At 42.8% G+C, this 12,031-nt stretch overlaps 1 protein-coding gene across 1 annotated transcript in view; it reads right to left on the minus strand.

The window, feature by feature from the left end:
* The window catches only part of ATAD2 (ATPase family AAA domain containing 2), a 471,993-nt gene that overhangs the window by 187,746 nt on the left and 272,216 nt on the right, over window positions 1-12,031 (minus strand). Inside the window, exons 15-16 of the mRNA XM_029591972.1 lie at window positions 1,080-1,170; window positions 539-853 (exon numbers count right to left, since the gene is read on the minus strand). Coding sequence (XP_029447832.1) covers window positions 539-853; window positions 1,080-1,170 — 406 coding nt within the window. The remainder of the gene's footprint in view (window positions 1-538; window positions 854-1,079; window positions 1,171-12,031) is intronic.

The following is a 12,031-nucleotide window of genomic DNA, read 5'->3' on the forward strand; positions in this document are numbered from 1 at the left end:
TTCATTGATACCAATAAATCTGGAATTTGGCTAGTCCATTGTACCCCTCTATACATCCAGTAAGGTCTGAGCACGGTAGGGCATGTCAAGGCTCACAGTTCTAGAGCTGGGGCAATGTCGGTAATAAAGCTGCAATATGAGGTTTTTTTTTCAAACAGAAATAGAAACTAGATAGCAGAGAAAGATCATATGGCTGATCAAGTTTGCTCATCTGCCCAACTAATTTAGTTCTCATGCGCTCCACAGTGGCAACAATAGCAGAGGAAGCAACGCATCAGTTATTCTTAATGGAGGTCAAGATAGTATTTTCTTTTACGTCTGCACAGTACCGATCTCCTTTGATCAAGGACTGGAAAAAGTTGCTCTGCAGGTCAGATGTGGCCTGCATTTTGGGGAACCCTGCCCTATGTCATAGGCTGAGAAGCTAAAACATTACTTAGCTTTTAGTAACAATTAGTGATCAAAATTTGGTCCACAAGACAAAGTATTACAATGCCAAAACAAAAATAAAAATTCATATCTATAAAAGAAATCTTACCACAGTTTTCTCCTTTTTTTATGCTTTGTTCAGCATGTGGAAATATTCTCTGTAAGGCATCCATTATCTTGTTCAGAGTATTTTGCAGCAATGGCTTGGTAACAGAAGATAATGCCTGTCCAGGTGAAACTACTGCTCTTTGAGAAGCTGGAACTATTTTCTGCATGGCCACTACAAAGTCCTTTGCTGTGATCTTAATAGAAGAAACATCCAACTGTAGTTTCTGACTGCTGGTGTATATCTGAGGATAACGTCTGCGCAAGGCACATAAAGCAGCTTCAGTGCATACAAACTTAATATCTGCACCACAATATCCTAGTAGAAATGAAAGATAAGGCACATATTTAAATGCTAGCTTAACTGTCACACTAAATCTACGCATTGGCATAAAGACATAAAAACAGGCTATAAAATTCTGAGATTTAAACATGATCTAACATTCCTATTCTCATTTGATGAATGAAATATAAAACCACAAAGTTAAACTATGACCTTACAATTTAATATATAAAACCCATAAAGAAAATAAGATGTTTCTTACCAACACATTTTTCTCCCAGTTCTTCCACAAAGGTATCTGATGGCTTGGGATTCCAATCTCGCATGTGAATCTTGAGAATCTCTTTTCTAGCCTTGAAATACAATTCATTTTAAACATATTAATATCTTTTAAAGGTTTTCCCCATACCTTGGAACATCTTCATATACCAGGAACCGCTATCCTGGCCATCAGGATTAAAGAAATTGTTGCTAAATGATTAGTTCAATAAAAAGGATACAATTAGCTGCAGTGAAGCGATCATCATTCCCATCTGCTTCATCAAAAAGATAACAAGTATGCTTACCTGTAAACAGGGTTCTCTGTAGAGAGCAGGATGAATAAACCACAATGTGTGGGTGATGCCATCCAACAACTGACTTGATCCTAGCTTTCAGCAAAAAGTATTACTGAGCATACATGGGAGTTCCCACACACGCATGCTGCCTTGTGAGCTCCTCAGTCTCTTTCAGAGCTTAAGCTTTAGCAAGGTAGTCGACTCTATGGGGAGGTAGGCAGGTAGGTATTAAATATGGCTAAATTCATCCTGCTGTCTATGGAGAGCCCTGTTTATAGGTAAGCAAAGCTGCTTTCTCTATCAACAAGCAGGCATGGACTAGCCATAATGTGTGGAGAGTCCAAAGCTGAGGGTTGCATTGTGCAGTAATTACTGAAAAAGGAACTCTGGGCCCACTAGAGGAGAGTGAACTAATTGGTGAATGGGTTGCACCAAACGATTTATCCAAAGATACTGAGTCTTCAAGACACACTGTCAAAACAGTAGAGGGACATAATAGTGCAAAATAATAGAATTCGGTTGTGAAAAGACTGCAGATATGGCAAAATAGGAAACTAGAGCCTATAATTTGCTCTCTCTTTGTGCTAAAGTGATGGCAACAAGAAACAATACTTTCCAGGTTTGACTTGAGAAGTTTGAAGTGAGGTTTCATGAGTTCAGCGAGGATTATGCTGAGGTCCCCAAGAACTGGAGGTTTACAGACTGGTAGCTTAGGATACCACAGACCTTTCATAAACTTTGCAACTAAAGAGTGGCAAAAGGTTGGAGCCCCTCCCACATACTAGTGACAATAGTGCAGAAATTTCTTTATTTAAGCAATTTATAGTCCACTGATCCACCAATCTCAGTGGATTACAACTTACATATAAAATCAATATAACATACATGTTTGACAAACCATAAGAAAACAATAGCACATAGCAAACAGTACATAACTTAAGAACAGTAAGATATGCCATACTGGGTCAGACCAAGGGACCATCAAGCCCGTATCCTGTGTCCAACAGTGGTCAACCAAGTCACAAGAACCTCGCAAGTACACAAACATTAAATGAATAGATCCCAGGCTACTAATCCTTATTAATAGCAGTTTATGGATTTCTGCTCTAGGAACTTATCCAAATCTTTTTTAAACCCAGCTATACTAATATACCAAATTATTCTAAACAGTCATAGTAACTTAGTAATATGACGATGACAGATAAAGGCCAAAAGGTCCATTTAGTCTGCACAGCAATTTAATTAATTTAAGAAGGTGTTTTTTTTGTTTTTTAAATACCACTGCTCCATAAATCGGTTTACAAATATGCCATACATAATAAAAATATACTTATGAAAATACAAAATAAAATATAACACAAAAAATATCAAAACTAATGGTAAGCAGTAAAGTATCTCTGGAGATTTAAGCTGACTCATGTGCAATACTTCATTGAAGAGCTGCACTGTCTACTGCAAATTCCTGAGGTATAACCAGGTCTTTACATCTTTTTTTTTGAATGCCTTTGCATCATTTTACATTCTAAATTGCTCTGGTAAGGTATTCCACAGAGTTGGGCCAAGTATAGAAAAAGCTCTCTCATATACTTCACCAATATGTGACTGCCAAATGCTGGGACTTCCAGGAGGCTTTTATTTTGTGACCTTAGCATTCTTGAAGGGGTGTAGATATGTAACGTGGTCCCTGCTCATGGAATATTCGTGGTGTTAATTTGTGAATTAAGATTAAGGTTTATACTTAATTATTGCTCTAACTGGGAGCCGTGGAAGGCAGCAAATACTGGGGTGATGTGATCATATTTTATTTTCCTGAAAGTAATCGGGCTGCGGAATTTGTAATAGTTGAAGGGAATGCAAAATAGAGGCAGGAACTTCCAGTAATAGGGAATTGCAATAATCTGTCCCTACAAAGATCAGAGATTACAGTAGTGCTATGAAATCTTCCATACTTAATAAAGATTTAAAATGTTTTAACATGCAAAGTTTCATATATCCTGAGAGGATTATATTTTTTATATGAATTTTCATTGAAAGGTTTGACTCAAGAATGACCCCCATGTCACAAACTATTTTCATTATAGGTCTGATATATTCAGCCACTTTTAATTTTATATTTTCTGGTGTATTCTTGGTCCACGACAACATTATGATCTCTGTTTTTGAAATGTTTAGTGGTAGGTGATTATGATGCTCCATTTGTCAGTGGCACCTAGAAACATTTTGAGACAGTTCATTATATTAACTATAGAGTCTTTTATTGGTTTTAAAAATGGAATGTCACCAGCATAAATGAAAAAGTTTAGCCCTAAACCAGCAAGCAATTTGCATAATGGAATGAGGTAGAGATTGAACAGTATTGCAGATAATGTTAATCCCTGCGGGATGCCAGTCTTAATATCGTTCCAAACTTATGGTAGTAACTACCGTTCCATGCACTTTATCCCGATGTGTTCTATTAAGGAAACTAACTGCCGCTCTGTGCAGGTTACCACCATGCAGAAATGTTACACCATCCCTTTCTTTAAGCCTTTAGGGATCTGCAGTGTTTATCCCATGCCCTTTTGAATTCATTAAGTATTCTTGTCTTCACCACCTCTTCTGGGAGGCATTCCAGGCATCTACCACCCTCTCTGTGAACAATATTTCTCGATATTGGTTCTGAGTCGTCCCCTCTGGAGCTTGATATTGTGTCCCCTGTTTCCTGTCCCCTGTTTCCTGTATGAGAGAAAAAAATGTGTGAAGCTTGCTGGGCAGACTGGATGGGCCGTTTGGTCTTCTTCTGCCGTCATTTCTATGTTTCTATGTTTCTGTCCAACGGAAAAGGTTTGAAGTTTGTGCATCAATACCTGTCAGGTATCTGAAGGTCTGTATTACATCTCCCCCTGCATCTCCCTCCTCCAGGGTGTACATATTTAGATCCTTTAACCTCTCCTCATAGGTCTTCTGAAACAGACCCCCTCATTTTGGTTTCCTTCCTCTGGATAGTTTCCATATTGTCTCTATCCTTTTTGAATTACAGTCTCCAGAACTGAACACAGTAGTTCAGGTGAGTTATGTTCTCAGGTAAGGAAAGCAGAACTGAAAAGATGGGCTTTAAGGAATTTTCTAAACTGGAGAAAATCCTGCTCTCTAATCTGAGCTCGTCAGGCAGTGCATTCCAGAGTGCTGGGCCAGCAATGCCAAATATCCCTTGTCATGACTCAGACAGATGTGCAATATACTTTACTGACAGGAAGGCAGACCTGAGGACTTCACTTATGGCCAGAATGTGAAGGTAACTGAAGAGGTACTAAGGCCCAAGGACAAGAGAAAGTACAAATACTGAAGTCCCTCAGATCCAACTTGCTAATCCCACATTAAGTTGGGAACAAGCAAAGAGAGAATTTGAAATGAAGTTGGCCGTACAGGCAAAAACTCATAATAAAAATGTTTTAAAATATATCCAAAGCAAAAAAACTGTGAGGGAGTCAGTTGGACTGTTAGATGACCGAGGGGTTAAAGGGGTTCTTAGGGAAGATAAGGCCATTGCAGAAAGACTAAATGAATTATTTGCTTCCGTGTTTACTAATGAGGATGTTAGGGAGATACCAGTTTCGAAGATGGTTTTCAAGGGTGAGGAGTCAGACGAACTGAACCAAATCGCTGTGAACCTGGAAGATGTAGTAGGCCAGAATGACAAACTTAAGAATAGCAAATCACCTGGACCGGGTGGGTATGCATCCTAGGGTACCGAAGGAACTCAAAAAGAAATTTCTGATCTATTAGTTAAAATTTGTAACCTATCATTAAAATCATCCTGTTGGGAATCCCTGCCATGGTCCGCCTCAGCTGGGCTCCCTTACCTGTCCCAGCAGGCGCCAACTCCAGGCTCTTCCTCCAGCAGCGCGGGGCGGCCCTGTCCTGTGCCCTGCTGCGGCGTTCCTCCCATGTGGCCTCAGCCGCTGCCAACATCCTACTATGCATGCTTCCCTAGGCGCACACAGCACTTGCCGCTTCTTAAAGAGGCCGCGGCAGGAAATCTCGGCCCAGCCCCCGAAGATGACGTCATCTCTTTGGGCTATTTAAGCCCAGTTCAGATGACCGTTCCTTGCCTTGGCAACAGGTCCTGCTCATAGAGTGCATTGTTGCTGCGTCCCAGTGTTCCTGATCCTAAGTTCCTGCCTGTTCCTATACCCGTGGTTCCGATTGCGCCTGTTCCTGGTTCCCTGCTCCCCGGATTGTCTTCTTGGTTTCAACTTCGGCTTGGTTTCCCGATTCTGCTTGTCTGCTGCCCGTTCTGACCCTTGGCTTGTTTCCTGGTTCCTGTGTGTCTGCTGCATGTCCTGACCTCCGTCCTGGTACCTCGTGCTACATGATCGCTGCCTGCCTCGACTTCTGGATTATCCATGGTACCCCTGACCACTGCCAGCCTCAACCCGGACTCCTTGATGCTGCTTCTTCTCTTGGACTTGTCACTGCTGGGAGACCCGCGCCTAAGCCCTGCTGGTCCCGGTACCCAAGGGCTCAACTTGAGGGGAACGTGGGTTGGTATAGGTGAAACCCCAGCTGGGTCTCCCCCTTCCTGTACCGCTTCCCAGCGACAAGGACCGCTTCCCAGCGACAAGGACCGGCATGATGTGTTTCACGAATGTCGGTAAATAAAAGTTAATAAATAAATAAATAAATAAGGGCCATCCCTTGGTGGTGGTTCCAGCTCTCGTCCCGGCTCAAGGGTCCACAGCGCTAACAGTTTGCCAAGGCCATGGACCCGGCGGATCTGTCCGGTCTCCAGGCCATTCCGGGCCTGGCTCAATGACTCCAACAGCAGCAGCAGTGCATGGATGTGTTAGCGGCTACAGTCCGGCTACAGTCGAGCGCCTGGCCAATCATCTGGACAGTTCCTGGGATTCTGTCGTTACCACCAGCACCAGTTCCTTCCGCCTCCTTGCATCTCCCGGCACCTCCCCACTACTCCGGGGACCCGAAGCAGTGCCATAGGTTCCTCAACCACTGCTTTATGTGCTTCTCTCTCCAATCGTTGCAGTTCACGTCTGACCAGGTTAAGACAACCTTCATCCTATCTCTACTCGATGGTAAGGCCTTGGCTTGGGCCTCCCACCTTTGGGAGCGTGGAGACTCCTTGCTTGGGGAGTGAAGGAAGAAGTTGTTTTTGGCGAGAGCTGGTGTGTCTGTGTGTGAATGGATGCATGGGTGAGAGCTTGTGTCTGAGGGTGTGAATGGGTGCCTGGGTGAGAGCTTGTGTCTGAGGGTGTGAATGGGTGCCTGGGTGAGAGCTTTTGTCTGTGGGTGTGAATGGATGCATGGGTGAGAGCTTGTGTCTGAGGGTGTGAATGGGAGCCTGGGTGAGAGCTTGTGGGTGTGAATGGGTGAGAGTTTGTGTGTGAATGGGTGCTTGGGTGAGAGCTTGTGTGTGGGGGTGTGAGAGCTTTTGTGTGTGATTGAGAGAGCGAGACTGGTCAGGAAGGTGATGTGTTTCTGTGTGAGAGAGAGAGACTGGAAAGGAAGATGACTGGTGTGAAAGAGACAGAGACTGGTCGTGGGGTCTAATTGGGTGTGTGTGTGTTGTGAGTGACTGGTTGTGGGCGCTAAGGAAGAAGATTGAGGACAGAGCTTCAGCAGCCCTTGCGCTTCTGGTGAGTGCTATTGGCCTGGGAGGGAAAGGAGTAGGAGAGTTGCTGGAGAGGGTAAGTAAAGATGGCTTTTAAAATTTATTTTTCTTGATTGACTGCTATTTTAATTATTGGGTATTATACGATGTCTGCTGTTTTGAAATATTTTATTGATATTTGGACATGTTTTAATAATTTTTATGAGTGTTTAATTTAATATTATTCTGTTCAGCAGCTGTTTTGTAACATTTTTGGTATAACTTTACAATTATTTCTGTGTGGGGCTCTGTAGCAGCTTGGCTTATTCTGTTTTCCCAATAGGAAATGTATTAGTGTTTAGGGCCTGGTTTAATAGTTGTGTTTCTTAGATAGGGTTGTTACTGTTTGCGTGTGTTCCATAATACAGGTGTAACTTTATTCAGGTTAGTTTGTGTGCATTATTGCAGATCCTGGGTTTATGTTAGGTGCTATATTTCTCTTTCCATTTCTCCAGGCTCGCACTGCATGCAGAGCTCCATTCCAGTTTCTGTCTCCATATTTATAATTTGTGTTTTTTCTGTACTTGGTGAAGGTCAGTTCTGGGTGTGTGACCGAGGTGAGGTATTTTACTAGCATGTAGGCATTTGTATTAATCTTATTTGTTGTGTTTTCTCAATAGAATATGCATTAGTGGTATATTACTGTCTTTTCATAAGGAAGGCTATTGTGCCTTGTAGTAAAGGGAGTTTGTTTTGCTTTTACTGAGATGTCATCAGAACCAGAATATCTTTTTTGTATGGTGAGTTGTACAGGTAATGCCCTAGATCTGCTCTGCACTCATTGCTGGGGGTTGAGGGGATTCCTGTGGATGCAGAGTGCATGTTTACATTTAGCCCCGTGATGGTCACATGTTCAGTGTGTCACGCATGTGAGAACCATTTGTCAGGTGTGTCCCGGCCAAAAAAAGGTTGAGAACCACTGTACTAGTTTATTTCAAGGACCTCTCCACTCATCGCTTGGAAGTACGCCGCGTTCCACAGTGCCTCTGTGAGCACCGCGTCTTTGCCAAGCTTGAGAAGTGCCTTTACAAGCGAGAATCCCTTCCCTTTCTGGGGTATATCGTGTCTAATACTGGCTTCCATATGGATCCTGATAAGGTTGCGAGTATCCGGGACTGGCCATGTCCCATGGTGGTCCATGCTCTCCAGCGTTTCCTTGGCTTTGCCAACTTTTATCGACACTTTATCACCCGGTACTCGCATATGGTGACTCCTCTTACCGCCCTTACGAGGAAGGGTTCTAATGCCAGACATTGGCCACCAGACGCGCTCCGAGCATTCGAGGAGTTGAAACAGGCCTTCCTTCGCAAGCCCTGCCTCCGCCACCCTGATCCCTCACGCCCATTTGTGGTGTAGGTAGATGCCTCGGACATGGCAGTGGGAGCTGTCCTCAGCCAACACGCTAGCAATGGAGCCCTACTACTGTGCTCCTACTTCTAAGAGAGAATTTGAAAAGAAGTTGGCCGTAGAGGCAAAAACTCACAGTAAAAACTTTTAAAAATATATCTGAAGCAGAAAGCCTGTGAGGGAGTCAGTTGGACCACTAGATGATCAAGGGGTTAAAGGTAATAACAATCAGTACGCACTTACTCTGTTGCAAAGAATAGATATCAAATATGAAACAGAGGACTCGGCACAAATTCAATGCCCATAAATTTTAAAATAATTTTTATTCCCAACAAATTTTTTATGTTTGTAAAGGGGTTAAAGGGGCACTTAGAGAAGAAAAGGCCATCGCAGAAAGATTAAATGATTTCCTTGCTTCGGTGTGTTTACTGAAGAGGATGTTGGGGAGGTACCCGTAATGGAGAAGGTTTTCATGGGTAATGATTCAGATGGACTGAATCAAATCACGGTGAACCTAGAAGATGTGGTAGACCTGATTGACAAACTGAAGAGTAGTAAATCACCTGGACCGGATGGTATACACCCCAGAGTTCTGAAGGAACTAAAAAATGAAATTTCAGACCTATTAGTAAAAATTTGTAACCTATTATTAAAATCATCCATTGTACCTGAAGACTGGAGGATAGCAAATGTAACCCCAATATTTAGAAAGGGCTCCAGGGGCGATCCGGGAAACTACAGACCGGTTAGCCTGATTTCAGTGCCAGGAAAAACAGTGGAAAGTGTTCTAAACATCAAAATGACAGAACATATAGAAAGACATGGTTTAATGGAACAAAGTCAGCATGGCTTTACCCAAGGCAAGTCTTGCCTCACAAATCTGCTTTACTTTTTTGAAGGAGTTAATAAACATGTGGATAAAGGTGAACCGGTAGATGTAGTATACTTGGATTTTCAGAAGGCGTTTGACAAAGTTCCTCATGAGAGGCTTCTAGGAAAAGTAAAAAGTCATGGGATAGGTGGCAATGTCCTTTCGTGGATTGCAAACTGGCTAAAAGACAGGAATCAGAGAGTAGGATTAAATGGACAATTTTCTCAGTGGAAGGGAGTGGACAGTGGAATGCCCCAGGGATCTGTATTGGGACCCTTACTTTTCAATATATTTATAAATGATCTGGAAAGAAATATGACGAGTGAGATAATCAAATTTGCAGATGACACAAAATTGCTCAGAGTAGTCAAATCACAAGCAGATTGTGATAAATTGCAGGAAGATCTTGTGAGATGAAATTTAATGTGGATAAGTGCAAGGTGATGCATATAGGGAAAAATAACCCATGCTATAATTACACAATGTTGGGTTCCATATTAGGTGCTACAACCCAAGAAAGAGATCTAGGCGTCAGTGGATAACACATTGAAATCATCGGTTCAGTGTGCTATGGCAGCGAAAAAAGCAAACAGAATGTTGGGAATTATTAGGAAGGGAATGGTGAATAAAACAGAAAATCTCATAATGCCTCTGTATCGCTCCATGGTGAGACCGCACCTTGAATACTGTGTACAATACTGGTCGCCGCATCTCAAAAAAGATATAATTGCGATGGAGAAGGTACAGAGAAGGGCTACCAAAATGATAAGGGGAATGGAACAGCTCCCCTATGAGGAAAGACTAAAGAGATTAGGACTTTTCAGCTTGGAGAAGAGACGGCTGAGGGGGGATATGATAGAGATGTTTAAAATCATGAGAGGTCTAGAACGGGTAGATGTGAATCGGTTATTTACTCTTTCGGAAAATAGAAAGACTAGGGGGCACTCCATGAAGTTAGCATGGGGCACATTTAAAACTAATCGGAGAAAGTTCTTTTTTTACTTAACACACAATTAAACTCTGGAATTTGTTGCCAGAGGATCTGGTTATTGCAGTTAGTATAGCTGTGTTTAAAAAGGATTGGATAAGTTCTTGGAGGAGAAGTCCATTACCTTCTATTAAGTTCACTTAGAGAATAGCCACTGCCATTAGCAATGGTAACATGGAATAGACTTAGTTTTTGGGTACTTGCCAGGTTCTTGTGGCCTGGATTGGCCACTGTTGGAAACAGGATGCTGGGCTTGATGGACCCTTGGTCTGACCCAGTATGGCATTTTCTTATGTTCTTCTGAAAATTTTCGCCAGCTGAAAAGAACTATGGCATCGGAGATAAAGAACTTTTGGCGATCAAGATGGCATTCGAGGAGTGGCGGCAATGCCTAGAGGGGGCCCAGCATCCCGTCACAGTATATACAGACCACAAGAACCTGGAATATCTCTGCCAGGCTCAACGCTTGAACCCCCAGCATGCTTGATGGTCACTGTTTTTCAGCAGATTCAACTTCATCCTGCGGTACTGCCCAGCCTCAAAGAATGCCAGAACAGATGCCCTCTCCAGGACTTTTGAAACGGAGGACACACCCATTCTTCCCCAGTACATTTTGGACCCAGCTAAAGTCCTCCTCTCTGCCACTGACATTGTACCCATGGGTAAGACAGTCGTTCCTCTCGTCTTCGTAGGAGGGTCCTGTCCTGGGCGCATGACTCATTAACTGCCGGCCATCCTGGCAGGGCTCGCACTCTGGAGCTCCTGTCCCGCTACTATTGGTGGCCTCGCATGGAATGTGATGTCCAGGCATACGTAGGTTCTTTTCCGACCTGCGCCCAGCAGAAGCCATTGCCAGGTCGCCCTTGGGGTCTCTTGCTACCCATACCCGTAGAACCATGGACTCACATCTCCACGGACTTCGTGGTGGATCTACCTCTGTCCAATGGGAATCAAGTCATTTGGGTGACCATAGGCAGGTTTTCAAAGATGGTACACTTCATTGCTCTTCCGAAACTACCCTCAGCACCTGAACTCGATCAGTTATTCACTCAACACATCTTCCACCTGCACAGTCTTCCCCGACCAAGGTTCTCAGTTTACAGCAAAGTATTAGTGAGGTTTAGGGATGTGAATCGGATCCGATATTGGATCCGATTCACATCCGATATCGGATCCGATTCACATCTATAGAGATGTGAATCGGAACCAGAATCGGATCCGATATCGGATCCGATTCACATCCCTAGTGAGGTTTATGCAAAACATTTGGGATCCAATTGGATTTTAGATCTGCCTTTCATCCTCAAGGGAACGGCCAGGCAGAATGAACTAACCGAGCTCTGAATAGACTCTGAATAGCTTTAAAAAATTGCGATGAAATTAAACTTTGCCCTTGGAGTTATAGGAAGGCAATGTAGTGCTACCAAACTCAGAATAATGTTCTTGCTTTCCAAGCCCTATAATTAGACATGCAGACACATTTTGAACTGTTTGCAACACCTTCATGGGCAGCAATTTCCCCAAGAGAGCAAAATATAAATTAAATAGCATGGTTGAGATTGCTGAAGCCTGAAGCACTCCAGTGGAAACAATTTTATGTTTAAATCTGTTTATTGAGTCAGCAATAAAAAAAAAACTTACATGAAATAGTTGCTTGGTATTTATCAATGTCGCAACCCAAGCATGATACAACAGTTTGTAAACAATATCATTTCAAGGGTCCTCTTAGATCCTAACATCAAATGGTAACATTATCCAGAAGCAACAATTTCAACTGAGTTTTTTCACCTTAACTTGCAAAGTA

The sequence above is a fragment of the Rhinatrema bivittatum genome, chromosome 2 (assembly GCF_901001135.1).
Source record: "Rhinatrema bivittatum chromosome 2, aRhiBiv1.1, whole genome shotgun sequence".
NCBI classification, from domain to species: Eukaryota; Metazoa; Chordata; class Amphibia; order Gymnophiona; family Rhinatrematidae; genus Rhinatrema; species Rhinatrema bivittatum.